We start from the raw sequence: 27,897 nt of genomic DNA, 5'->3' as shown, positions 1-27,897 counted from the left end.
ATGCGGGCCTCTCATTGCTGCGTCCCCTCCCGCCGTGGAGCACAGGCTACGTACGCGCAGGCCCAGCGGCCACGGCTCACGGGCCCAGTCGCTCCGCGGCACGTGGGATCCTCCCAGACCGGGGCACGAACCCGCGTACCCTGCACCGGCAGGCGGACTCTCAACCACTGTGCCACCAGGGAAGCCCCGTAAACCCTTATTTTAAATATTTTCTTTCCTCTCAAGGGAATATTTAAAATCATTTTACATCCCACACATTTTGATATGCTTTGTTTTCATTATCATTCAATTCAAAATTTTTTCTAATTTCCCTTGTGATTTCTTCTTTGACCTGTTGGTTATTTAGAAGTGTGTTGTTATTTTCCAAGTATTTGAGGATTTTCCAGGCGTATTTTTGCTATTGATTTCTAGTTTATGCTTGTGGTGATAAGAGAACATATTCTGTATATATGTATTTCTTTTTGATGGCTCAGAAAATGATACATTTTGATGAATGTTCCGTGTGCTCTTGAAAAGAACATGTTTTCTACAGTTCTTGTGTAGTTTCTGTGCCCATTGTGGCTTGACCAAATGACAGCCTTACAAGTAAGGCCAGAGTGTTGAGGGGGTTGACTTAAAGGCAGGAAGATGGAAATGCGTATCGTGTAAACTGTTTTTCCTCTCCTAGTCTCTTTGCTGCCTGCTCATTTTTCCATACTACCAGCAGGTTGGGTATAGCGTTCAAGTTGGTTGCTAGTGTTGTGCAAATCTTCTCTATCTTTACTGATAGAGGGGTCTAATTCTGTCAATTACTGGGAGAAGGGTGTTAAATTTTTCAAATATGATTGTGTTTTTGTCTCTTTCTGCCACTAGTTATGTCAGTTTTTGTTTAGTATATTTTCAAGTAGAATTTTTTTTTTTTTTTTGCGGTACACGGGACTCTCACCGCTGTGGCCTCTCTGGTTGCAGAGCACAGGCTCCAGATGCGCAGGCCTAGCGGCCATGGCTCACGGGCCCAGCCACTCCATGGCATGTGGGATCCTCCCAGACCGGGGCATGAACCTGTGTCCCCTGCATCGGCAGGCGGACTCTTAACCACTGTGCCACCAGGGAAGCCCCTGTTTAGTATATTTTGAAGCTCTATTATGTATACACACATTTGGGATTCTTATGTCTCCTTAATGAATTGATCCTTTTATAAAATGATCCTTTTTATCTCTGGTAATGCTCTTTGTATTCATGTCTTTGTCTGATGGCCATACTACCCTTTTAACTTTCAACTCATCTGTGTCTTAGATTTAAAAATGCTCTTATAAACAACATGTAGTTGGGACTTGCTTTTTGATCCCTTCTGACAGTCTCTGCCTTTTAATTGGATGTTTAGATCATTTACATTTAATGTAATTATTCATGCTTGAACTTCAGGCTATATATTGTTGGTCATTTCCATTTCCTCGTCTGTTCTTTGTTCTTTCTTACCTTTTTTTGGGAGGAGGGGTAGGATGGGCATTAATTAAATGTTTTTCAGTATTCTATCTTCTTTATTACCTTTTTATTCCTTAAAATTTTGTAAAGATTATAGTATGTATTATAGCATCTTGAAGAAAGGATAAGAGTGGGTCAGTTTACTAGACTCTTTTTAGCAAATGATAAGTAACAAACAGTACTTTCTGCTTTATAAAAATAATATATAGTTATCATAGAAAATTTGGGAAATGCAGAAAAGTATAAAGAAGAAAATGAATATCATTTATAATCCTAGAGAGAACAAACCCTTGTTAGACTTGGAATTCTCTGTCAGTCCAGTGGTTAGGACTCCGTACTCTCACTGCTGATGGCCTGGGTTCAGTCCTTGGTCAGGGAACTAAAAATCCCACAAGCCATGCAGAATGAATGAATGAATAAATAAATAAATGAATATTAGATCATGCTTTATGTACTGTTTTATATCCTAGCTACTTTCACACAACATTATGGACATTTCCACATATCGCAAGAATGAGAACATTTTAATGGCAGTATCACATTTAATTGATCACGTGGACATTTATTTCACTGTTTACCCTTTATTAAATGTTTAGTACATTAAAAAAAAAGAAAAAACTTAAGTAACTCTTATGTAATCTTTCTTTAGTCCCATGCCCCTTTAGGTTAGAGCTCTGGAAATAGTCCTTCTGTAACACAACATGAATATGCATTCCTAAAAATCACACTATGCAAAATGGAACAGCAAAAACCACAGGCCTTGTGGGGAAAATGGGGTGGGAGCACAGCATTGAAAGTTTTGTCAGTGACGCGCGCGCACACACACACACACACACACACACACACACACACACACAAAAGGGAACCTGGTAAAAATGATATTACAGTTCTACAGATGTTAAATGGTTAAGAGATATGTAATACTATGAAAATTTGGCACTTGACCTTGAAAAAGACCTGAAATTTGCTTGTGGAAGCAGGTGTCGGAAAAGTTGCAGCTGTGAGTTGTTGTGAAGTGGTGGATGGAGGGTTATCTGAAATTGGATGGAAAGTTGTTAACACCAGATGTGCTTTTGAGTGACTCATAATGCAGGTGGAGTGGAGGAGTGTGTGTTTCATATGTTCTATGTAGCTCAGTTCAGCTGGGCACAGTGTTCTGCCTTCAGTATATGTTTCTCACAGACAAAACTGCTCGTCCTGTTTGGCCCTTATTGTCCCCTAACATGGTAGGGGAGGAAAAAGTTTTTCTTGACCCTTTTAGGGTCTCTGGCTGGATCTGAAAATTAAACTGACGAAGATTAACAGGAGAAAAACATACACATTCATTTAACACAAGTTTTATTTGATCTGGGAGCCCTCATAAGGAAATGAAGAACCAAGAAATAGTGAAACCTACTTTTATATTAGATTGAACAAAGAGAGGCAGTTGTGGAAAAATGACTAAATTATGTGGGGAGGTGAAAGGAAGATAAAAATTATTTTAATAAGGTCTCTTTGTGTAGAATTCTCTCCATCTCAACTTCTTGTCCTTGTTAAGAATGTCTTCCTTCTGGTACAGGGAGGGCACCTCTCACGTGGGAATGTCATCTTCTGCTTTCAGGAAGAAACATGAAGGTCAGAGTGCCCTTCTTTTATTTTATTTTATTTTTTTATTTTTTTTATTTTTTGCGGTACGCGGGCCTCTCACTATTGTGGCCTCTCCCGTTGCGGAGCACAGGCTCCGGACGTGCAGGCTCAGCGGCCATGGCTCACGGGCCCAGCCGCTCTGCGGCATGTGGGATCTTCCCGGACCAGGGCACGAACCCGTGTCCCCTGCATCGGCAGGCGGACTCTACCACTGTGCCACTGGGGAAGCCCCCAGAGTGCCCTTCTTGCACCTGCTTCTTGCACCTGTTTCTCAGGTGCCTTAACTCAAAATAATCAATATGCCAAAGTGGCATATCCTGGGGTGAGATGCTCTGAACTCCTTCCATATCAATCCTGTTGGAACAAATTTGTATTTTCAGAGCAAGTATAGCAGAACCAACTATAAAATGCATATGTCAGAAGCCCTGGACGTTGCAAACCTTCAGAAAGGCTGACCAATTCGTATGCCTGTTAGCTGCGTGAGGGAGGAGCTGGGCCCGCTGCTTCTCTTTGGACCAACTCCCAGAAAGTTGGTACTGGAAGTGGCTGGAAGGGTCTTCTGCTCCTCCCACCCAGTTGTGCTCAGATTTCTTGTACTATAGTAAGTGAACAACTTCAGAGATAGGAACTCTTCCTATCTTTGGAAACAGCTCTACTTCATTTTGGGGAGCTCTGGTTGAGTTCCTCTTCCTGCCAGCCTCCCCAGGCTGAAATGACTTGCTGTCCCGGAACTTGGAGAGAGTTGCAGTGGTTTTGTATAGAAGAGGCAGCATTGAAGGTGGGAATGGGCTGTGGCTCCTGGGGAATAGAGGACCACAGTTGGGTTGACGCAGCTCTCCTGGTTACGAAAATCCTCACTGTCTACCCAAACCGTAAACTGAAAATTGGGACATGCTGACAGAGGGGAATTGTACCTCTGGGTATGAGAAGTTTCAGTCGGAAGCCAAATTATTGGAACTTCTAGCACTCCTAAATAGTTTTTAAGGATAATGGTCGGGCAGTTTGAAATTAGAACCATCATGGGCAGTTTTTGGTTGGCAGCAAGCCAGAGAAAGTCTCACTGCTGACCATGAGATTTCTGATGTGAGTGATGCCTGTCACTCCTTTGGTGGGTTACCATTCTCAGGTACCTGATGGACTGTGAGAATCTGGTTAGTTACACCGTCATCTTCTGGAGCTAGATGAATCCTTAAGGGAGTGGCATGTCCACCCTCTCATGTTATTGAAGAGACAGGCCTGCAGAGCTCAGGCCCTCTTCCAGATTCACACAGCTAATCAGCGTGCAGCAGGGACTGCCACCCTGGCCTGCTACCCCGGCCTTTGGTGTGCCCCCGTGGCCTGTACACAGTGGACATTTGGTAAATGACAAGAGGGAGAATGGGTGAGTGTTGGGCTTTTTCTGAAGACATCTGCAGTTCAACAGAGAGCTCATGGCTGCAGATTTTAAACATAATCTTATGGTTGAAATCTCACATTGGTTTTTTTCCACTGTATTTTGCTGCAGTCAAATCAGTTTAAACCTTTTGTCCTCTCTCTTCTCTTAAACTCCCAAGCAGCTGTTTGAATTTCTTTTTTCCAGGAAGTTCTGCTTCATCTGTGGATCATGGGCTTTAGCAGAAAGCAGTTTTTTAGAATGTGCTTTTTTATTTCTTACCAAGCCGTGTAGTTTGTGAAAGTTGCAGGTTGCTGAGTAAGGGGTATTAGGCCATTTAGATTGAGCTGGTTAACCAATGAGGCGCTCTATGCAAATTGTTATACCCAGCAGTGGCTTCTGGCTGCAGGCTTTGAAAAGCATGAAGCAGTAAATTATTTCCTTATGATGGGGGGAGGAGAGGGATGAGGGTTGTCATGGGATTGTATTTTCTTGGAAGCTAGAGGTGCAGCAGAGCTGAGTCTCTGACTTCATTTTCCTGCTGTGACATGGCAGAAAGAAAGCAGGGCACAGAGCGCTGGAAGAGGCTGATACTTATGCCATTTCCCCTTCATTGTGAGTCTGACCTGACCAAATTCCCAGATTTTAGAGAGATGCCCCTCTTCTCCTCCACTCAGCACTGTCCTTCCATTCCCCCTTCCCGATCTTTCTAAGACTCTGAGAGTAATAAAAATGCTTGAGGTACTAAGAGAAAGTAGGGAGGGAGCTCCTGATCAAAAAAAAGTATCTATTCTATAGGGCTTTTATTAGAAGAGTTAAAGAAAAAGCTATAACTAATCAAGTGAGTTGTGGCTTTTGGGAGGAACGATCTTTAACTAGTGGGTCCCCGGGGCAGTGCTGTTGGAATTTTGGGTGAAGCAGTTCTTTCTCTTGAGGGAGTCCTGAGCTGGTATTTAGTATGCTTGATAACATTAAGATTTAGTGCCTAAGCTAAGCCAGTTAGATATCAGTAGCACTCACTAGTCTTTGTGAAAACAGTCTCCACCTTTATAAGCAACAACCCACAAGCCCAAAGAGGGAGGATGGTGCTGCCCAGATAAGAACCACTTGGTGGTTTGGCCTTGATAATTTTTCCATGGAGTTTAGAACTGCAAAATGGGCTGAATCCTACTTCCAGTGGTACATACGGAAATGAAAAAGGGCACAGATAAGCAAGGTAGATGATTCTACCACAGCACCACCTTGACTTATATAACATGCATTCAAAACTTGACATACAGACAGCAGGTTGTATTTTGGATGTAGTTTACTTTCAGTGTTGCTCAGAAGTGTCATATTAAGATTGAGTGCTTAAGCTAAGCTAGTTAGATAAAGTTATGTGTTTGATAGGAGAAGGAAAAGCATGCTTTAAGGTGAGAGAGTTCATTTAGATATATTTCCGGTATGCATTTTGTGAGCTTTTTTTTGTGGGTAGTCCACAGACAGTACAGTTGAATAATTAAGAGCCAATTCTGGTGACAAGAAGCCTGAGTCCAGAGAGACAGGAAACTGAGATTATCAGCTTGGTTGCGCCGCTGATAAGGGTGTGTGGTATGATTTATTATTATCTGCATTACCCACAAGTTACATATGTAAATACAGGCTTTTCTTGACTAAAGTGTACTGAAGTGAATAGAACTAGAAAAAAAAAAGTGTGCCACCCACAAAAGTGGGTGCCAAGATTATAGTTAAGCTGTCAGATCAGTCTTTGTCGGGGTGCTGCTGCCGGCTGTGGGTTACTAGGAAGTATTGAAAGGGCTGTTTTTGATACAAGAAAATTGTTAGAGGAATGGGAGCCTCCAGTACTGAGAATCAGCCATTTCCAATGTGCAGTCTCTTAAGAAAACTCAATGTTGAAAGATCCGTGAAATACTTAATGTAAACTTTACAAAGCATTTTATAGCTGACCAATAATTTAAGAATCACATGGAACAATTTCAGCTCCAAAGTGCTGGGAATTTGCCCTTGGGGACACTTTATTCCTGTTTAAATTAACAGGTGTTCAAAAAAACCTCATAGTTTTATTCTTATCCTTAAAGTGAGTTGGAGCAATGCCCAAGCGTTTATTACTTCTCTCTTGAGCAGAAATGTCCAGCCTTTTAAAATTATTATTTTAGGTTTCCTCTTTTTTCTTTTTTTGGATACTTCCTTATTTGTCTTATAAAAATGACTATATTAGGTTTTTTTAATTAAAGAAATTCTTTATAAAATTTTAAAAGTTAGTTTTGAGATATAGTTCACATACCATATAGCTCATCCATTTATTTATTTTTTAAAATATTTATGTATCTATTTATTTGGCTGCACTGGGTCTTAGTTGTGGTGTGCAGGATCTTTTAGTTGTGGGGTGCTGACTCTTAGTTGTGGCATGTGGGATCTAGTTCCCTGACAAGGGATTGAACCCGGGCCCCCTTCATTGGGAGCCCAGAGTCTTAACCACTGGACCACCAGGGAGGTCCCTAGCTCATCCATTTAAAGTGTAAAAATTCAGTGGTTTTTAGTATATTCACAAAGTTGTACAACCATCACTACAGTCTAATATTAGGACATTTTTATCACCTCTGTGACCATTAGCAGTTGTTCCCAGTTTCTCCCCAAACTTCCTCAGATCCCTGACAACTGTTAATTTACTTTCTGACTCTATGGATTTGCCTGTTCTGAACATTGCATGTGAATGGAATTGTACAATATGTGGCTTTCATGACTGACTTCTTTCACCTAGCATGTTTTCAAGGTTCATCCATGTTGTAGTATGTGTCAGTACTTCATTCCTTTTTATGCCGTATACCACATTTAACTCATCCATTTTTCAGTTGATGGTTGTTTAGGTTGTTTCCATTTTATGGCTGTTTTAAATAAATCATTTTCCAAAGAGGCTGCTGCATCTTATATTCCTACCAGCAGTGTATGTGGGTTCTAATTTATCCATATCCTCACCAATGCTTATTATTGTCTGTTTTTTTCTTTTTTTAAAATTATATCCACCCTAGTTTGTGAAGTATCTCATTTTGGTTTTGATTTGCATTTTCCTAATAACTAATGATGTTGAGCATCTTTTCAGGTGCTTATTGTCTATTCATAGCTTCTTTGGAGAAATGTCTGTTCAGATCCTTTGCTCATTTCTAAGTTGGGTTTTTTCAAAATTGAATATTAAGAGTTCTTTTTATATTCTAGATACCAGCTCTGTAAGATATGTGATTTGCAAGTGTTTTCTCATTCTGTGAGTTATCTTTTCATTTTCTTGATGGCCTCATTTGCAACATAAAATTTAAAAAATTTTGATGTAGTCCAATGTATCAGTTTTTTCTTTCCTGGCTTGTGCTGTATCTTGTGTCTAAAAAGTGCTTTGTCCAACCCAAGGTCATGGAGATTTAGTCCTGTGTTTTCTTCTAAGAGTTTCATAGTTTTAGCTCATACGTTTAGCTCTTTGGTCCATTTTTTGAGTTAATCTTTGTGTATGGTATAAGGAATGGGTCCAGCTTTATTCTTTTGCATTTGGGTATCTATCAATAGCTCTAGCACTGTTTATTGAAAATACTGTTTTTTTCCTCCAGTGCATTAACTTGGCCCACTTGTCAGAAATTAATTGACCATAAATGTTAGTGTTTATTTCTGGGCTCTCAATTCTATTAATTTTTAAAAATTGATCCTACATTGGAGGAATTATCCATCTGGGATTTAGACACAGTGGGACTGTTGGTCAGTGAGCTGGAGGTTGCAGTTTGGGGACTGGTGACCAGTCAGTCTTAGATGGTTGGCTCATTTCTTCGTGTGGTCATGAGATTAAATATTTTCAGATTTCTAACTGTAGGTTTCACAGGGCTGTGGTAGATGTTGGGAGGCATGAAAGATGGTTTTGTTTATACAAATCACAAAGTATAGATACGGTGTCAGTGGAAACTGGAGTCGTCCCTATATCACTGTTAAACTGTGCTTCTGAGTCATGGAGTTGTTAGGGCTAAAGTACGCTTCCTTGCTGTCTGCAGCACTAGCCAGCTCTTTATGTAATATTTTCATTTATTAAGCAATAACTTCATTAGAAAATGAATTTTGATTGGATTTTCCAAAGCAGTTATTGTTTTTCGAAGGTGCTAATCCCTCTTTCCTTTCTTCTTTTCCACATTTAGTTTGGTGGGGCAGTTAAGAATGCTGACTTTAAATCACACCTGGGTTTGGGCCCTGTCCTCACCCTTAATGAGCTGTGACCTTGGGCAACTTATCTTCTTGAGCCCAAGTTTCTCATTGCCGCGGTGGGGATAATAACAAAAGTAAGTATCTCACAGGTTGGAAGAAACTATCCACACGTAAGAGTCCATCCTAGCATTTGGGAGTGAGTGCTGCAGAAATGGGAGCAGTTGCCTTTGTTGTTGTTGTTTGTTTACATAGTTACAAAACACCCCCCTCCCACCCCCCAACAAAATCCTTTTGGAAAAAGTCGGCAAACAGAAATGCAAAGGGGAATAACTTTTTGGTTAGATGTGAGGTTTGGGTGATGGGGCTGAGGATGCTGAAGCTGCACATTGCTGGAGCAGGTGGAACTGCCAGGAAGAAGGGAGCCCGTAGGTTCCTTGTCCTTTGGGAACAAGCTTCCACAGGTTCCTTGTCCCCTTGTTCCTTGTGCCGTGGGAAGAGAGCTGGCAGCCGGGTAAATCTCCCTAAGCGTCAGCTCCAGCTTTGCGTTTGAGGAAATGAGATGCTAGCTACTTTGGAGCTACTGGGTTCAGACCCCCCCCCGCCCTGTAAGCCTCTCAGCTTCTTTTTTGAGGGCGCTAAGAATAATATTGGTAACTAACATTGTTGTTCTAAGTGCTTTACTACATTTTCTGTCCTAACAATCCTATGATGTTGGAACTACTGTTACCTCTGTTTTGTAGATGAGGTGATTGAGGTGCAGAGCTGATAAGTAACCTTGTATTGATGGGATGAGCATTTAATACAAGCTAATGTTGAACACTTACTATGTGCCAGGCACGTGGGCTGAGCACTTTACATGGCTGATCTCATGTCCTCCTTAAAGATGTCATCATTATCGCCTTGATACGGGGGAACAAGTCTGTTTGCATTGCTCCACTGGCCAAGGGATTCCTACCTACAAAGGAGCAAGTTTCTGTTGTTTGTTTACTTTTACTCTTGCCTAGTGTTGTCTTAAACTGTGAATGTTTAATGTAGGTGACTTCAAATTCTTGTTTGTTCATATTGATCACTTTTCAGTTATTTGATAACTTCAGAGGTTGGTTGAAAAACTATTTTGTTTTATGCAGTCTCTGAAGAGATGATCCCAAGAAGTTAAATTAAAAAAAGAAGTTTCTATGTGATGTTTTGAGGGAAAGGGAGTCTTCTGAACTTACCATGAAATTTACTTTAAGCCTAAGTGTAATTTTTGTTTTCTGTCTTTTGCTTAAGTATCTTGTTGTTGTATAATTCGTTTGGAAGAGTTCAGAATGATCTTTTCATTTCTATTAGAAAGCGTGGGAGGTGTTCTCATGTTAGCAATGGGAAAAATGTGAATCATGGGACAGTTTAGAAATGGACATTTTGTGCCGTATCATAATGATTGAGAATGTAGGCAACCTGAATTTTTTTTCCTTAACGTAATAGTTGAAAGAAGAAGGCGAATGATAAAAGGAGATTTGGATTGTAGTTCAGATTTTAGGCTTGCTGCAAAGTGCCAAACTCAGTTTCACTCTGTTTTATGCTTAGTGTCTGTTTTTAAAGCTAGAGTCCAAAATAATTGCTAGAAACTTTTAAACATCATCCCTCTCTGTAGACTGTAATTTTATCCTGAGTGTATGTCAGTAGCTCTTGGTGGCTGCTCCATCCTAGAGATGGCAGCATAAAGGTTTGGGTTTGAGTGTTAGGACCTGGCTGACTGAGTCCACATCTCAGGACCTTAGGAAAGTTGCCTCACTTCTGTCCACATCAGTTTTCTCGTTTGTGAAAAAAATGGAATCGACATTCTTTTTTCCTTTTTCTCTCTTTTCTCCTTTCCTCTGCTTCTTCTTTTGTCTTCACATCACTCTTTCAAAGTCAGCATAACTTATAAATTTTTTCTCTGATTCTAAAAGTGGTACATTTTCATGCCAAAAAGTTAAGTAATACTTTCTCATTTGTGAAAAGATGGCAAAAATACCAGTGAAAAACTGGTAAATCATTATCTGCCTCACAGGATTGTGAGGATGAAATGAAACTATGTTAGGAATTTAGGGCCCTACCTGGCACCTAGAGAATACACAATACAATTTTCTATTATTAAAAAAATTATTATTACTACTGCTACCACAACTTATAAGAAGAATAAACACTGCCAAATATCTTTCAGAATGATACTTGATGCTGAAGGCCTTGGCTGTATTATACTACAGCAAGCCTTTGGAATGGTGCTGAGTGAGGGCCAGTGAGGACGATGCATATCTAATGGGCCCTTCGGACTGCCTCAGGTCTTGTGTGCATTTAGGTGCTTTTGGATCTTTCTTGATTTTATGTTTCTGTATGGGGGCAGGTGGAGGAGGCTTTAAAACGGTGTACTCCAGGTCTCCTGGGGATGTGGTAATGTAACAACAGTTTTCGAAATCCTGATGGGCTTTGCAATCAGAGATTGAGGTTTCCTTATCTGTAAAATGGGGATTGTGATACTTAAATCATAGGGCTCTTCTGAAGATTAAATCAGGGAATTCCCTGGCGGTGCAGTGGTTAGGACTCCACTTCCACTGCAGGGGGCACGGGTTCAATCCCTGGTTAGGGAACTAAGATCCCGCATGCCTTGCGGCCAAAAAAAAGATTAAATCAAAGAATGTCTTGAAAACACCTTAGTGTAGTACCTTGATACAGAGGAAGTGTTTAAGAAATGGTAGGTAACTATTATTTATAATGAGTACTGGGTAGAAAGATCTCCCTGGTTGCTTAAGACACTCCCAGTCTTTTTTTTTTTAAGACATTCCCAGTTTTAATTTTCGGTGTTTTGATGGCAGAACAGCATATAATTCTTTGGATTGTTTTTTTTGAATTTTATGTCATTTTTTTAACACCTTTATTAGAGTATAATTGCTTTGCAATGGTGTATTAGTTTCTGCTTTATAACATAACAAAGTGAATCAGCTATACATATACATATATCCCCGTATCTCCTCCTTCTTGCGTCTCCCTCCCACCTTCCCTGTCCCACCCCTCTAAGTGGTCACAAAGCACCGAGCTGATCTCCCTGTGCTATGCAGCTGCTTCCCACTAGCTATCTGTTTTATATTTGGTAGTGTATATAAGACCATGCCACTCTCTCACTTCGTCCCAGCTTACCCATCCCCTTCCCCCGTCCTCAAGTCCATTCTCTACATCTGTGTCTTTATTCCTGTCCTGCCCCTAGGTTCTTCAGAACATTTTTTTTTTTTTTAGATTCCATATATACGTGTTAGCATACGGTATTTATTTTTCTCTTTCTGACTTCATTCTGTATGACAGTCTCTAGGTCAATCCACCTCACTACAAATAATTCAATTTCGTTTCTTTTTATGGCTGAGTAATATTCCATTGTATATATGTGCCACATCTTCTTTATCCTTTCACCTGTCGATGGACACTTAGGTTGCTTCCATGTCCTGGCTATTGTAAATAGAGCTGCAGTGAACATTGTGGTACATGACTCTTTTTGAATTATAGTTTTCTCAGGGTATATGCCCAGTGGTGGGATTGCTGGGTCATATGGTAATTCTATTTTTAGTTTTTTAAGGAACCTCCATACTGTTCTCCATAGTGGCTGTATCAATTTACATTCCCAGCAGCAGTGCAGGAGGGTTCCCTTTTCTCCACACCCTCTCCAGCATTTATTGTTTCTAGATTTTTTGATGATGGCCATTCTGACTGGTGTCGTGTCCCCTGCATTGGCAGGCAGATTCTCAACCACTGCGCCACCAGGGAGGCCCCCTCATTTAGTGTTTTTTTTTTTTTTCCCTCATTTAGTTTTGATTTGCATTTCTCTAATAATTAGTGATGTTGAGCATTCTTTCATGTGTCTGTTGGCAATCTGTATGTCTTCTTTGGAGAAATGTTTGTTTAGGTCTTCTGCTCACTTTTGGATTGGGTTGTTTGTTTTTTTGATATTGAGCTGCATGAACTGCTTACGGTATTTCTTCCCTTCTGATATTCTTTGATTTTGCCAAGGTTGTCTTGTTTTTTTAATGTACCCCAAGAGAATGAATTTTTCTTTTTTTTTGCTTTTTTTCTCACCATACTGCGCGGCGTGCGGGATTTTAGTTTCCCGACCAGGGACCAAACCTGTGCCCCCTGCAGTGGAAGCGCGGAGGCCTAACCATTGGACTGCCAGGGAATTCCTAGAATGAATTTTATAAATAAAATAGACAGCTAGATAGCAAGTCATAGCATATGTGGAAGGTAGCAAATTAAATGGGCTTTGTACTTTTTTCTGGGTCGGAAGACTTCTACTCTTTTATTCTTCACTGAGTAAAATTTTGCATAATTTTCTTTTAATTAAAAGAACTTGTTATGAAATTCATCCTAATGTTGAAAACCTGGAAAAATCAGGACAAGGTAAAGAACACAAAGATGATTTAAAAATCACAGCTCTGGTTAATATTTTAGTGTGTTTACTCTGTCTTTTCCCAGGGATGTGTCCATGAGCATTTTCCCATATTAAATTATTTAACGACATCTTTTTCAGGGACCGCATACGTGTCTGTCGGAATCCCCTTATCTTGTCATATTGAAGCAGTGTTTGATCCCCCTGGAAACGTGCGTTCCCTATTTGCCATCCCTGAAGAGTCCTCCTGAGTGGAGAGCTCGGGAGCTTCCTGTGAGGGGTGTGAAATGTCTTCCTTAAACACACACCCGCACCTGCCATTGGCTTGTTCCAGATCCGTGGAAGAGGAGGCCCTGCCGCTGCAGAAGCAAAGCCCTCACCCTAGTTCCCTGAGCTTGGGTACAGCATTGAAGGAGCCACAGATCACCTGGGAGCTTATTATTGAATAAGTGCAGGTTCCAGTTCTGAGTGGTAGTTGGGGGCTGGGACCTGACGGGCTCCCAGCGATGCCCACACTGCTGGCCCAGGAGCCACACTTGGCACCTCGAGCTCGGGCACCTCAGAATTTGCCGAGCGCTCTCTGCTCTTGCTGTGAAGCAGTCTGTGCCTTAGTCTACTCTGGGCCCGTCTGTTTGGGGGCCTTCCTGCACTTCCTCTGTCCATCCCCTCATCCAGGCTCTTGTCCATAGCCCTGTGCTCTCACCACATCCCCACCAGATGCGCTCTTGTCACTCCAGCAGCTCTTGGCTTCCTGGGCCTCCCCCTCCTGCCACCACCAAGTCAGGGGCCAGGAAGGTTTCTTCGCGACTTCGACTTCATTGCTGCCCCCATCGCCCCAGCTTCCTGTGCAGGCGCTCGGGCCTTGTGCTGGCTGATTCCCTCTCTCTCTGTGAGGCACCCTCCGTCAGTCCTGCCCTGGCCCCAACCTGGCATTTGCCCCACTTGGGCCCCTTGGCCCTTGGATTTCCCTGGGGGAAGGAAGGAGGGGCGAGACAGACCAGACTCCTGCAGGGAACCCTCTAATCTGTCTACCCCCTATCCACTCCACCCAGCTGGCTTGAGAAACACCGGGTGTGACTGAACAAATCACAGTAATTCAGGTCCATTTCCTGAACCGCCTACCCCTTGGGCCTATTTACCTTGCAGCCCGATAACAGTTCATTGAGTATGTGTGTCAGCCTGGCTTTTTGATCCGTGGCATTTGGTTTTGATGCCGGGGTACTGTTCTTCCACAGTGTAGGGCCGGTAGAAGGGCTCTATCTTTGTAGTTTTAAGTGGCAGAGGGAACACCACTCCCAACTTGGGAAGTGACTTCTGTCATTGAAAAGAATGCCCCTGGGAGAACATCCCTTAGACTCCCCTCTGCCCTCCTTGCTGGCATAGCCAGTGCTCTGATGGATTAAAAATATGAAGGTGAAGGTTGCGGCGGCGGGGGGGGGCTATATAAGAATATTTTCATTTCTGTTGATATTTTGATAGAAAAAAATATGATTCATGCACTCCTTCGTGTGTGGCCTCGGTTCCTTTTGCAGAGGTATTTTAAGAACATTAACAGGAAGCTTCTCAGGATGGGGGCGCGGTCGCAGGGGGGAGTTGCACATGTGTGAGAGTTCTCTGCCGGCCGGTGTGATGAAAGCTGCCTGTCGCTGAATAAAAGCAACCTCACAAACCCTGACACCTAGGGTTTGGTGCCAGCTGGCCTTGTCACGAGACCCAGGTTCAGAAGAGGGTAGGCGGGTTGCTGATAAGATCCACTGGGCCCCTGGGCAGCTCTTCAACCAAAAAAGGCAGTTAACTGTGGATATTTGCCTGGGGGAAGGGTACACACCTATTCATTCCTTCCTCTTCAAGCTACAAGTATGAGGGAGGAGGTAAACTTCGGGGATGGAAGGAGAGGGGGGCTGGGAAGAAGGCTTCCTGAATCTTTGAGGGACTGAGGAACGGCAATCTCAACTGTGAGAAGGTGTTTTCTCAGCTGTAGGAAAACAGTGCAGCTGTTACTCCAGCTCTGAGAAAAGGCTGCGGGACCAGGACCTTTCATGTGGCCACCAGGCTTTCATGTGGAGAGACGGGTGAGGGCGTCCCTGTAGGAGGGTCCCCGTGAGAGCCACTGCGGCCCTTTCTCTCTCCCTTCCCCGCCCCTGAGGGCTGGCACCGCACGGGAACCGGTGTTCCAAGCCAGAGGCCTTTGTCTGGCGTCTCTCTTTTCCAGTTTTTCTATTCGTTTATGTGAAAACAGGTTTAAAACGTCACCTTCTATCAGGCATTCTGGGAATCCTAAAGAATAGGATTATATGAAGTCCTGACTGCTGGAAAATCTAGGGCAGGAGGCGTGTGTGAGTCTGTCCTTGCACAGAACCACTGCAGCTAGTCTCACCTTCAGAGATAGCCAGCTTGTCACTTGTCAGGGGTCGGAGGTGTCTTGAGCAGTGGCCTCTTCCTACGGCGGCGGGGAGGGAGAGCGACCAGCAGTTGACCCTGCGGTTGTGTGAGGGATGCGGGGAGGGACTTGCCTGCTTCTCAGAAGTAGGGAGGGAGGCGCCTCAGGGGCTTGGGCACTTAGCAGCCATAGCCCGTAGCTTCCAGAGAGCTCAGTTTTGTGGCCACCCCAGGGCTGACTCATCGTGAGCCATCACTTTAACTGTGTTGTGATGGAAACCTTTCAAACTGTACTAGACACTTAGACACTTACTGCCTTCTTGCTAGAGTCGACAGAGCGTTGTTTAAACTACTTATGGTGCCACGTTTTAGTGGGTTTGCGTGTCTGTGAGTTGATTGCGCTATGGATGCAGAAGTGTGGGACCCACGGGCTGAGTTTTTAGCTCGTCCTGCCTCCAGACTGCTGAATTGTCTCAAATGCTGTGTTTTTTGCTGGTCCACTGATGCCCACCACTAGATTTGTCCTTCAGTCAAATAACCTAACCTTTCTGGGCCTCCGATTTCATATCAGGAAAATAAGGGGACTGGACTGGATCAGAGGTTTTCAACCTAGGTGCTGCGACATGTCCCAGTTTGGGTGGAATTTGGGGGATGCCGTGTTTGATATAAATCGACTAGAATGTAAGCTTCATGAGGGCAGCGACTGTACTCCTAGCTCCTAGAACAGTGCCTGGTCACTAGTCAGCATTTGATAAATATGTGTTGCATGTATATATAAGAACATTTGTAGTGTTTTAGTGCACCCATATGTTTTATACATTGGAGTTGCACATGGGATTTCACTTGGTAGGGAAAGGAGTGCACTGCTAACCCCTTGAAACTGCTGGCCCACCTGAGCTCTGAGGTCATGCCTGCTGGAACTGTCTGTGAAATGAGCCCATTTCTGTTCTCCTTCCCAGAGCACACTTGGATCTAGTTGGCTCTGTGGCCTCCATCACCAGGATTGGCGGCGTCTGGGGATTGGGCTGGCGTAAAGGACCTCTTAGAAAGGGCTTGGCACATTTCTTCATTGCGGCGTAATCTCCAGGACACAATCAGGCACATTTTGGGCTTTGTGTTTCATTAACTGTTTGTTGATAAGCTATTATGAAGTGGAACAAGCAGGATTTTGCCCCCCTCTCTCATTTTGATGAGAAGCCTTAAAACTGACTTTTAAAAATGGTTTAAACCTAATGAGCACTTTTCTTCCCATTGTCCTACACTTTTCCATTTTGAATTTCAAGGTTTTGTTTTCCTACAGCATTTTTTTTCTGGAACTTGCTTAACTCATCTTTCTCAGAACTGTTCTGCGGCAGGTATTTGTGGCTTCAGTGGGTGCAAATGAATGTTCTGATTGCCTTGCTTGTTCCTCAGTGGAAATAAAGAGGGCACGTGGGAAGTGCTTCCACACACATGACAACTTTTCCCCAAGTTGCTAGGATGCTTTCCTGGGTTTAGATCTCAGAAGTTTTATTTCTGAAAGTATTTTCCTTCAACAGATGCATTTATCATTCACATTAGGGCAGAAAAATGAAAGCATTGTTATAAGTGAGGTAGTAATGATTTGATCCCATCCCCCTCCCATCTTTACCTCTTTCCATATCTACCTGATGGACTGAGGAGGGGGGCCTCTCTGGGGAGGAGGGACATGACTATTGATGATGTAGATGATAAGTACAGGTGGCTTTCTTGGGAAAGTGGATGGATACCCTGTATTAGGCTCTGCGCTGAGAGCTTTTCCTGAACTGACTCATTTAATCCTCACAACAACCCTGTGAAGTAGGTATTTTTATTCCCATTTAACAATGAGATAATTGAAACCTGGAGAGGTGAAGAATTGGCCCAAGGCCGCTTAACCAGGCTGCATTGGAGCTTGGGTGTGAACCCAGACAGGAGCTTGGGTGTGAACCCAGACAGCCTGGCTCCATCGAGAACGGGGGAGGGCATTTGTCTGAGACATTTCTGATCGTCTCCACTTGTGAGGGAGAAGAGGGGGGGTTGCTTCTGGCATGTAGTGGGGAGAGGCCAAGGATGCTGCTAAACGTGCCACAGTGCACAGGACAGCAACCCCCCCCCAAAGAATTATGGGGCTCCCAATGGTGCCCCAAAGAGTTTGACAAACTTTGCTCTAAATGATCTGTCTCCCACGAGTGTTTCTGCTTTCTGGCAGTTCAACAGAAAACAGTTAGTTTACCTTTTAACCTTAAACCTTATAGGTTCTCTCCACCAACTTACTAAAGTATATCGAGTGTGGTATTTTTTAGAAGATGCATAAGCGGAGGGTGGTGTGAGGGAATGACTCAAAGAATCCAACTGCTGTCTGAGAACAGAGAACTCAATCAGCATTCTGTAAGTAACCCTAACCTCGTGAGAAAGAGACTCCCAACAAGGGGAACGGTTGTGTCCAGATTCGTTGTGACCCAAAAGCCAGTGCTGGCTTGGTGGGTGTTGATGACCTGTCCTTTGCCTGTTTCAGATTCGGTCCCAGTGGCTGTGGGTACTCAGTGCTCATGAAGGAAGGACACTGACCCTTGACAATGCTTTTCATGGAAATGCTGTTGAAACCAGCACGTTCTAGAATGTTGAAACCTGTGTGAGAAACCTCCTGTCCCAAACTCCTTTCCGACAACCCTCCAGAATCGTGTCGTGACAGTTATGGAAAAGATTGTGAAAATCTTGGAGCTTTAAGTGATTCTCTGAACTCAAAAGGGAAAAACTTAAGAACCTGAAATGAAGGAAACACAAGAGCCAATTTCTGGGCCAGGCAAATACACAGCTTCTTGTTCAACTTGCACTCTTAGGTAGCCATTTAATTTTTCCTATTTCATTTTCATTTGCTTCAAATTCTACCAAGTAGAGGTTTATTTATAGCAATTAAACTCAAAAAAACTTTATAAGGGTTAAAAAATTTTTAAATTGAGGTAAAAACAAAATTCACCGTCTTAACCATACTTAAAAATACAGCACAGGGCTTCCCTGGTGGCACCGTGGTTGAGAGTTTGCCTGCCGATGCAGGGCACACGGGTTCGTGCCCCGGTCCGGCAAGATCCCACATGCCGCGGAACGGCTGGGCCCGTGAGCCATAGCCGCTGAGCCTGCGCGTCCGGAGCCTGTGCTCCGCAATGGGAGAGGCCACAACAGTGAGAGGCCTGCGTACCACAAAAAAGAAAACAAACAAAACAGCACAGTAGAATTTTCTAGTTTTATGCCTCAGTTACAGTGATAGTTCACTCTGGCTGTTTTCTACCAATCACGTAGCAGAAGTAGATCTCATTTACTCGCTGGCTGATTCGTTTAGCAAATGCTTGAGTGCTTACTACCTGTAAGGTAGAAGAGAAATGTTTTGTTTTCTTCCAAAAGAGAAACTTGAAGTGTTTTTCTAATTACAAGATATGTGCTGGTTACAAAGAGTTCAGAAAATACAGAAAAGCGTAGTCACTCATAATCCCACAATTCTGTTAACTACCATTGACATACTGGTATATCCTTTTAGATTGTTTTTTGTTGTTGTTATTGCAGATCTGTATCGTGTTATAATTTTACCCCAAATGCTATCATGCTCTATACTGTTGTGTTATTATCTATTTTCAGTTAATGCAGTGTGGACATCTTTCCATGGCTGTAACTTTTCCTGTATAATCATTTCAGTGGGTGCATTGGATTCAATGATATGAATGCACCATTATGTCAGTGATCAGTACTCCTTCCAGTACAGAAAGGAGCATCCAGGTTCCTTTCTTCTAAACAACTTGTTATGTTAACGCAAGTTCGTGTGCGCAACACAGAGTGAGGACAAACAAACCCTAACATCGGAGTTTGGAGCAGAGAAAGGTTTGTTGCAGGGCCACGCAAGGAGACGGGTGGCTCGTGCCCCCTCCAAAACCCTGAACTCCCCGAAGGTTTCAGCAAAGCATTTTTAAGGCCAGATGAGGGAAGAGGGTCACAGGGTATGTGATCAGCTTGTGCACAGTTCTCTGATTGGCTGATGGTGAGGTAACAGGGCAGTGTCACAGGGGTTAACACTACCAGTCCTTAGGCACCAGTAGGTCTGGGGGCTATGTGCTCATGGTCATCAGGTAGTTCACGTCTTTCATTTGGTGGAGGTTTTCACATCTGCCAAGCAACTCAGGAATGTGCATTAGATGCTGTTATCTAGGTACTTCAGAGAGGAGCTGAAGCAGAGGGTTTGGGGGAATGCCCCATAGGGTCATTTCACGGGTAGAAACAAGGTCTGTTGTTTATTGCTGCATTCTCAGGAATTAACATTGCACAACTGGGTATGTAGTATACTAACCATTAGTTGAGTGAATGAATGGCCTGGTTATTTTCCATAGGATTAGGGGTAGTAGGGCTTTTAAAGTGGGCTAGGGCTTGGGGGTGAGAGAGGGGGGAACTTGGTAATGGGAGTGGTTGAGCTGCTCTGGCAGGGCGCTAATAGAGGGCATCCAGGTCCACTGCAGCCAGAGGTTGCCAGGAGAGAGGAGGGGCACACAGAGGGAGATGCCTTCTTCAGATACCTGTTGAATGCTTACTGTACCCCTGAGAGCAGGAGAGAAAAACTGCTTCCTCACTTGCTGCTTCCTTCCCACACAGCCAATTTCCCTTCTGTAGGAAACCAAGGTTTCAGGCCAGTGTTGTCTGTCCAGTGCACCCTCTGTATATGCCAGCAGTGAATAGAGCAGAATGGCAAAGAGCCTACAGATTCAAATCCTGGCTCTACCACTCACCAGCTCTGTCCGGTGGGGTTGATATAATAGCTCATGATAAGTTGTAGTACCTTGCAAAGAGCAAGGGATTAATAAGTGTTAGCTAATATTATTATGGATTAAGTAAGCTTTACTAGGTTCCCCTATATTCTTTTGTGTGGGAGAAATCCACTGTAAGCTCCAAACAAACCAACTTACTAACACATGTATAATATGTGTTGAGGTTTCTAAAACACAATCCTTTTGTGAATTAGCGACTACCTGCCACCTGTATTTCTTGTGCAGTAAGATACGCCTTTATTGAGCAGAGGAATTGTGTGTTCTTGTTCTCCCAGCTTTCAAGTCGCATCATTCTCTCGTATAGCTACCGGTAAAGGGCAGCACGTGGCACCACGGTGGCAAGAGTTGCTATTTACCACTGCCTCTGCCTCCTGACTGTAGTGGAGGAAAATATCTGTATAAGCTCAGTGGGAAGCTGTTTCTGAGCATCTAGTGAGGAGAATGAGGTGCAAAATATTGGTTGTGTAGTCCAGAATTTAAATAAATACTGCTATCAAAGTAGAATCAATTGTTCCTTACCTCTCTGCTGACCGCTGGTGATTCATAGATAATCCTAAAACCTCAAAGGAGAAGGAAGGAAAGTGGGCTGTGACATGGCATGAGTAGTATTGTGTGTTACCAAGAGATGTGGAAATGGAAATTAAAAGATAGCACCGTTCACTTTAATAAAATATTCTGAACCTGGTTTTATGTCTTGTGTGTTTTTCTTCTCTTTCTTTGGTATTAACGCCCTCCCCCCCCCAGCTTGCACAGGAACACCTGGGTTCTGCTTCCAGCAGCTTCAACAACTTCAGTTTTTTTTTTTTTTTTTTTTTTTTTTTTTTTTGCGGTACGCGGGCCTCTCACCGTTGTAGCCTCTCCCGTTGCGGAGCACAGGCTCTGGACGCGCAGGCTTAGCAGCCATGGCTCACGGGCCCAGCCGCTCCGCTGCATGTGGGATCCTCCCGGACCGGGGCACAAACCCGTGTCCCCTGCATCGGCAGGTGGACTCTTAGCCACTGCGCCACCAGGGAAGCCCCCAACAACTTCAGTTTTTTAGGAACTTCCTTACTGCTGCCCCGCCTCCTCACCATTTATTAAGGGACAATATTGTAATTATTGTAGTTAACAAAAAATCTCTTAGGTCTTTCCTCAGTTCTGCTAGGGCTCCTGCATTTCCAAGTCAGGAAAAGGGACTGAATGAAGGTCCGTGTCAGATTTGAAGCAGTCTTTCCTTTTGCAGTTTCAACTTAGTTTTGACGTGCTAAAGCCAACTAGGCTGTCCAGAGCTCTCAAGGAATAAGTCTGAATGAATGAACGTTTTCCACTTTGCTGAGGGATTTACATTCCCCCAAACTAAAGCATTGGAACTGAAAAAAATGTGATCTGTGTTTGCGGTGATTCTTGCGACAGAAGTGTCCTATGCAACTCGTTTGCCTTCCTAAGTGGAACGAAGGGAACCCGAGTTAATGGGGTGCCTGAGTCATTATGATGAATGTGAGTTATCTCACTGCCGTGGGAGCTGAACATCGCAGAATGTAGCCCAGGAAGCAATGGGGTGATGCTCATAGAACCCGCGCCTGCTTGAAGAGCTTTTGACTGCTCCACTTTTTAATTCTTCTCTTTCTGATCGATTTTTCTCTCTCTCTTCTTGCTTTGGGTTTAACCCAGTGTGCTTGCCTCTTGCAGGTCATTTTTCAACATCTAAGAACTTGTGGATGGTAGGGATCAATCAGATCACCTCTCACAGGGATGAACAGACTGTAGCATGGGTGTCACCATGCACATGGTGCTCATTGGTCCTTGCATTTTCCCTGTGGATTGAGACATTCAGCCTTAAAACCTACCTCAGGACCACCACTGCCAATGAGTTGAGCGTCAGATGAAACCTGTTTACCTATCCTCTGTCATCTGCCTAGGCTCCTTCAATGTGCAAGTGAGGAAAACCAAGACTCAGAGCTGCACAGAGTTAGAATCCAGGCCTTCTGGTTCTCAGACCTGTACTCTTCCCACCAGTGGACTTAAGCAAGCCTGTTGGAACTGTGAAAAAAAGACCTGAGGGAGGAAGAGGGGAACTCTCACAAGATACATGAGCATGTGTTTGTGCTGATTCTATGACGTCTCTTTGGCTTTCTTCCTGATTCTTTGCTATTTCCAATTGGTGGTGTTGTCAGCAGGGAATTCTAGGTAATAAAGGAATTGTGCTTTTTAGTTTAACAAAAGAACCCGGAAGTTACTACCAGCCCTAGCTCATGTTTCGCTTCTGTGATCACTTCCTCACGTGCCTGGCATCAGTCCTTAGAAGAACTGTCAGCCCAAGGCCAGTGGGAGGACAAGGAGAGTGTGTATTTATTTACTGTGGTTTTGGTAGTGTGTGTGTGCACACGCACGCGAGCACGAGGGCACGCACCTTAGACAGGAGAAGAAAACTAACACTAAGGGGGAGGCCCAGCTCCAGGTAGCAGCAAGAGGCTGGCTAATCCTTTCATTTGGACTCTGCCCCGGCAAGGACAAAGCACCTTCTATTTAGAAAAGCCTTTGCTATTCATGCTGTTGCTATTGCAAAGGAAGTTAGATAGAGGGTGTGAACGGCTCTTTGAAATTTTTCTCTTTCAGTATATTTGGGGGAGGGAAAGTTTCTTCAGAAAGAAAGAAAACACACACGTCAATACCACACTGCAAATACTTCTGTATCATTATCTTGAAACTTAGTTACTTTTCTTAAATAGTCCGTTTTCTTTTTCTAATCACGAGAGTAATACATGCACATGGTAAAAACCCAGACGGGAGAGCGAAACAGTGAGACTGAGACGTGGCTGTCTTAGTTTCCTCCCCACATCTAGGCCCACTCATCTAGGCCCAGGTGATCGATGTTAGCGGTCTTTGTGTCCACACACATATTTCCCACGTACAGATATGCGTACGTATAAAATATCCGGGCATACTGGCTGTCTTCGTTTGCTGGAGCTGTCATAACCCAAGTACCACAGACCAAGTAGTGTAAACAACAGAAATTTAATTTCTCACAGATCTGGGAGCTAGAAGTCCGAGATTAAGGAGGCTTCTCTCCTTAACTTGTAGATGGCTGTCTTCTCCCTATGTCTTCACATGGTCTTCTTTCCGTGTGTCTCTGTGTCCTAATCTCTTCTTCTTACAAGGACACCAGTCATATTGGATTAGGGTCCACCCCAGTGACCTTATTGAATCTTAACTACCTCTTTAAAGGCCATCTGTCTAAATAAAGTCATGTTTGGAGATACAGGGGGTTAGGATTTCCAACATATGACTGGAGGGGCGGGGGCAGGGACACAGTTCAGCCCATAACACTGACTTATTCTTTTAAACTATGTCCTATTGTATGGATAGTCCATAATTCATTTATTCTGCCCCTGTGTAGCTGGAGAATAATACCTTTTTTATGCTTTTTTTCTTAATTTTATTTATCTTTGGCTACGTTGGGTCTTCATTGCTGCACACGGGTTTTCTCTAGTTGCGGTGAGCAGGGGCTACTCTTCAATGCGGTGCACAGGCTTCTCTTTGCGGTGGCTTCTCTTGTTGCGAAGCGTGGGCTCTAGGCGTGTAGGCTTCAGTAGTTGTGGCACATGGGCTCAGTAGTTGTGGCTCGTGGCCTCTAGAGTGCAGGCTCAGTAGTTGTGGTGCACGGGCTTAGTTGCTCTGCGGCATGTGGGATCTTCCCAGATCAGGGATCGAACCCGTGTCCCCTGCATTGGCAGGCGGATTCTTAACCACTGCGCCACCAGGGAAGTCCCCGTTTTTATGCTTTTAATGAACAACCTATACCTAAATCTCTGTGCTCCTGTGTAAGTATACCTACAGGATGAACTTCTAGAAGAATTGTAAGCATCGCCCTCCCAAAAGATTGTCCTGGGTCCCTCTTGAATGTCTACTGATTTCTTGTGGAAAAAGATTGTGTGCAGTATCTATAAATTAAAGCCCTTAATAATGAACTCTTTGTGATACAATGTGGGTGTGAGAAATTCAGAGTGCAGCACATGACTTGTGCCCTTGGCCCTGTGGAGTGGGATTGCCAGCCCTTTTGTTTGAGGAGTGTTGCTGTTAGGACTTTATCATATATTATTCATTCAACATTTATTGAGCCATTGATGGGCACTGTTTTGTTCATATGTTGTTGTTTGTTTTTTGATAGACTTTATTTTTAAGAGATATTTTAGGTTCACAGCAAAATTGAGAGGAAGGTACAGAGATTTCCCGTATACCCTCTGCGCCTACACACGCACAGCTTTACGCATTATTCACGTCCCTCTCCAGAGTGGTACATTTGTTACAACCAGTGAACCTACATGGACACATCATTATTATTTAAAGTCCATAGTTTACATTAGGGTTCACTCTTGGTATTGTCCATTCTACCTTTGTTTTTTATACCTTGACTTGTTCAGTAAAATGTTTAGGTCCTCTGGAGTCGGGGGTAACAAGACAGAGGCACTTCTCTCCAAGCTTGTGACAGCCCCTGAAGTTAGGTTGGCCAGGAGTTGCTTTCTCCAGTTTTGAGGGTGAAGAGTAGGGGAGTGACATGTTCACAGTAATAAAGCTGTAAGTGGCAAGGAATAAAAGGTAAACCCATTTTATTCTAAATTATGCTCTTCCGGAAAGAAGTAGTAAGTCAGCAGGGCTGTGAGATTTTCCTCGCTGCTAACATAACATTGCTTGTGTGGATGCTGTTTTGAATTTCCACTTCCGTATCAGCGTTTAGCTTAAGATAATGCACTTGTACTATGGTATTGGTGATTGGCATAGTTTGCTTTCATAAATAACTTTTAGGCTAGTAGAGAAGTGCTCTTTGATTCTAATATTAGGCATGTGTGTATGTATGTACACTTGTCTATATATATGTATACACACATAAATATCATAGCACCACATGTAGGGTGAAAGTGAAAAATAAGGAGAGTTTAAAAAATTAGATCCATACAATGACACATGACTTTAATGACAGAGTAGGATTAAACCAATGTGATTTTCTCTTCACGTTTTCCATGATCACATTCCTCTGTCACTATTTGTCTTTAAATGACCCATTAGGCTGACATTATGTCTGTATGTGCTCATTTTTCCCCTCTGTGGAGATAGTAAGTGTAAATGTTGATTCTGCTATGGGTAAGTTCTCTCATAGGATGTATCAACTGCTTCTAAGTATTTCTTTTTCCAGATAGGATAAATATTTGATCACATTTGAAATACAGTAAAACTGGTTATCTAAGACCACAGAGCTTAAAGAGTTAGCAACCGTTGAATGAGGCAGTTTGGAAAGAATTTGGCAGGCAGAGGAGGAGGGAGGCGGGTCTGGGCCAGAAGCCATCTAAGCCAGTGGGAGCGGAGAAGAGGGAGCCGGGGAGGGAGAGGAAAGAAAAACTGGGGCATATGAGTGGAAAGGGATCAGTAAAATCAGGGACAGAGAATATGGATGAGTGAACTGTAAAGGAAGGTGGCCTGTAAGAACACCACACAGGCAGCAGTGTTAGGATCCCACTCGTGTGATCTGTTAGCTCAGCCCGATAGAATAGCTTGTCTTGCAGAGCAGTCCCAGCCTTCTGAGGCAAGAAGAGTCTTGAGAAAAATGGCTTAGAAAACTGAAGGTAAGATGGAGAGAGTACATTAAGAAATTTTAAGTAATGAAATAGTACAGAATGACAAAGGGCTCCAACAATGGCGGTTCCATGAAGTAGATGAAATATCTTGGGAAATGTGTATGTTTCTAAGATCTGTCCTAACGTCATTATGATTATAACCTGTTGTGGTCTTACACCTGTGGTCTCTTCTTACTGTAAGTGATGTTTATAGTGTAGCCTTCTAATTGATGCTTGTTTTGAAGCCATGCAAAGCTCTGAACTTCCTGCTAAATAACTATCAAGAGATTGCATTGTTAGGTTTTATGTATAGTGTTAATACATGTAGATTTGGTTGTTATTCGTGGTTTATGGTAATCTCTTTTGTATTATTCCCTATTTGCTAAACGGATATCCCTCCCTAACACCAGGTGTGTCTGATTAGGTTGTCCAAGAGACCACCAAGTACACTAAGTACTGTTAGCACCCTCACTTTAAAAAATGAGGAGTCTGGGGCTTCCCTGGTGGCGCAGTGGTTGAGAGTCCACCTGCCAATGCAGGGGACACGGGTTCGTGCCCCGGTCCGGGAAGATCCCACATGCCGCAGAGCGGCTGGGCCCGTGAGCCATGGCCGCTGAGCCTGCCCGTCCGGAGCCTGTGCTCCGCAACGGGAGAGGCCGCAGCAGTGAGAGGCCCGCGTACCGCAAAAAAAAAATGAGGAGTCTGAGCCTTGAAAACGCTCATAGCTGGTAGGTGGCAGAGCCAGGGCCCAAACCCAGGCTTACTAAAGATCTAGTTTCCTTTTAGGGCAGTGAAAATACTCTGCTACATAATGTTGCATATATGTCATTATACATTTATCTAAACCTGTTCAATACACGACACCGAGAGTGAACCCAAAATGTACCGTTCTGGTGACTGATATTGATAACGGGGGAGGCTATACATGTGTAGGAGTGGGGGGCATATGGAAAATCTCTGTGCCTTCCCCTCAGTTTTATCGTGAACCTAAAACTACTCTAAAAAAACAAGCTCTTTAAGAAGAAGAAAAAAATTAACACCAGACCCAAACCTGAAAACTTAATCCCCTATTTTATTTAATATTCTCAAATAAAATTATGTCCTGTTGCATTGACCAGTAAAGCCCAATCCTGCCCCACTCATTAGCCTAAAGCCTACCCTTAGGGGCCTGAAGCTGTGGTCAACAACACACATGTAAGAGGCACCTGTGCCTTTTGTGCTTCAAGTTACCTCCGCCCCCCCCCCCGCCCATGCAGTTCATTCTTTGGCTCATGGATTTAGACAGGTCCCTTTCTTGGGCCCAACTTCTTGGTATTCCCGTCCTTCCCACTTCACTTAGTCCTTTTTCTAGTTCTTGGCTTCTTGCTCTTCACCAATTGGTTTTTGTCTAAGAGTGATGACAGTGCTTCAGGTGAAGTGTGCCTTTTCTGTTTAAGTATTGGGCATCTCCCAAGCCATCGTGTTTATTAAAGACAATGTCAGACCAATTCTGGCGAAAACTTTGTTCACGCACTCAACTGTTCACACATGTCCTATGGGCAGGACGCCTTGGAAGAACGGTAGCTCACCTGCAGAGGTCTGGGGTAAGCAGGTTTGTGAAGGAGAGGCTCCGAGAGGATGTTTTGTGTTCCTTTCCTAGTTGGCCTGCTGCTGTGGGAATGCTGGCTGCTCCTACTGCTGCGGCTGCTGCCCCAAGATCCGCCAGTCCCGGAGCACCCGCTTCATGTACGCGCTCTACTTCATCCTGGTCGTCATCATCTGCTGCATCATGATGTCCAACACCGTGGCCAACGGGATGAGGGAGCATGTAAGTCACCCCTTCACCTCTTCCTACTGCTGATGAACGGTTGATGAGGGTGTGTGGGAAACATTCAGTTTAGAGGATGGGGCCCACCCACCCCAGGGTGGTTTAGGGTTATACCCGCTCTCCCTAAACTTCCCTGAAGCCTCTTCAGTGCTTTCCTTCCAAGTGGGCGAACCCTTCACCATCTCTATCTTTAGTAGAAGGACAGATGCCATCTGATGCTTTTGGTGCAGAAGATTGTGTGTGTTGTCTTGGCTTCATTTTGGGTTTTTTTTTTTTGTCTTTTTTCCTTT

General features: G+C 43.6%; 1 protein-coding gene across 3 annotated transcripts in view; it reads left to right on the top strand.

Annotated features, from left to right (window-relative positions):
• SERINC5 (serine incorporator 5) overlaps positions 1-27,897 on the top strand; it is a 179,265-nt gene that overhangs the window by 102,030 nt on the left and 49,338 nt on the right. For 2 of the 3 annotated variants that reach the window (XM_073802254.1, XM_019929768.3), the window contains one exon: positions 27,440-27,607. In XM_073802254.1, the coding sequence (XP_073658355.1) occupies positions 27,524-27,607 (84 nt within the window). In that variant the 5' untranslated portion in view covers positions 27,440-27,523. Of the gene's footprint in view, positions 1-17,922; positions 18,248-27,439; positions 27,608-27,897 lie in introns of all 3 variants that reach the window. The other variant, XM_033852973.2, reaches the window with a different exon arrangement.

This window comes from Tursiops truncatus, chromosome 3 (assembly GCF_011762595.2).
Source record: "Tursiops truncatus isolate mTurTru1 chromosome 3, mTurTru1.mat.Y, whole genome shotgun sequence".
Classification (NCBI taxonomy): Eukaryota; Metazoa; Chordata; class Mammalia; order Artiodactyla; family Delphinidae; genus Tursiops; species Tursiops truncatus.
The sequence above is the reverse complement of the archived record's forward strand: the minus strand, read 5'-3'. Positions and strand labels throughout refer to the sequence as shown.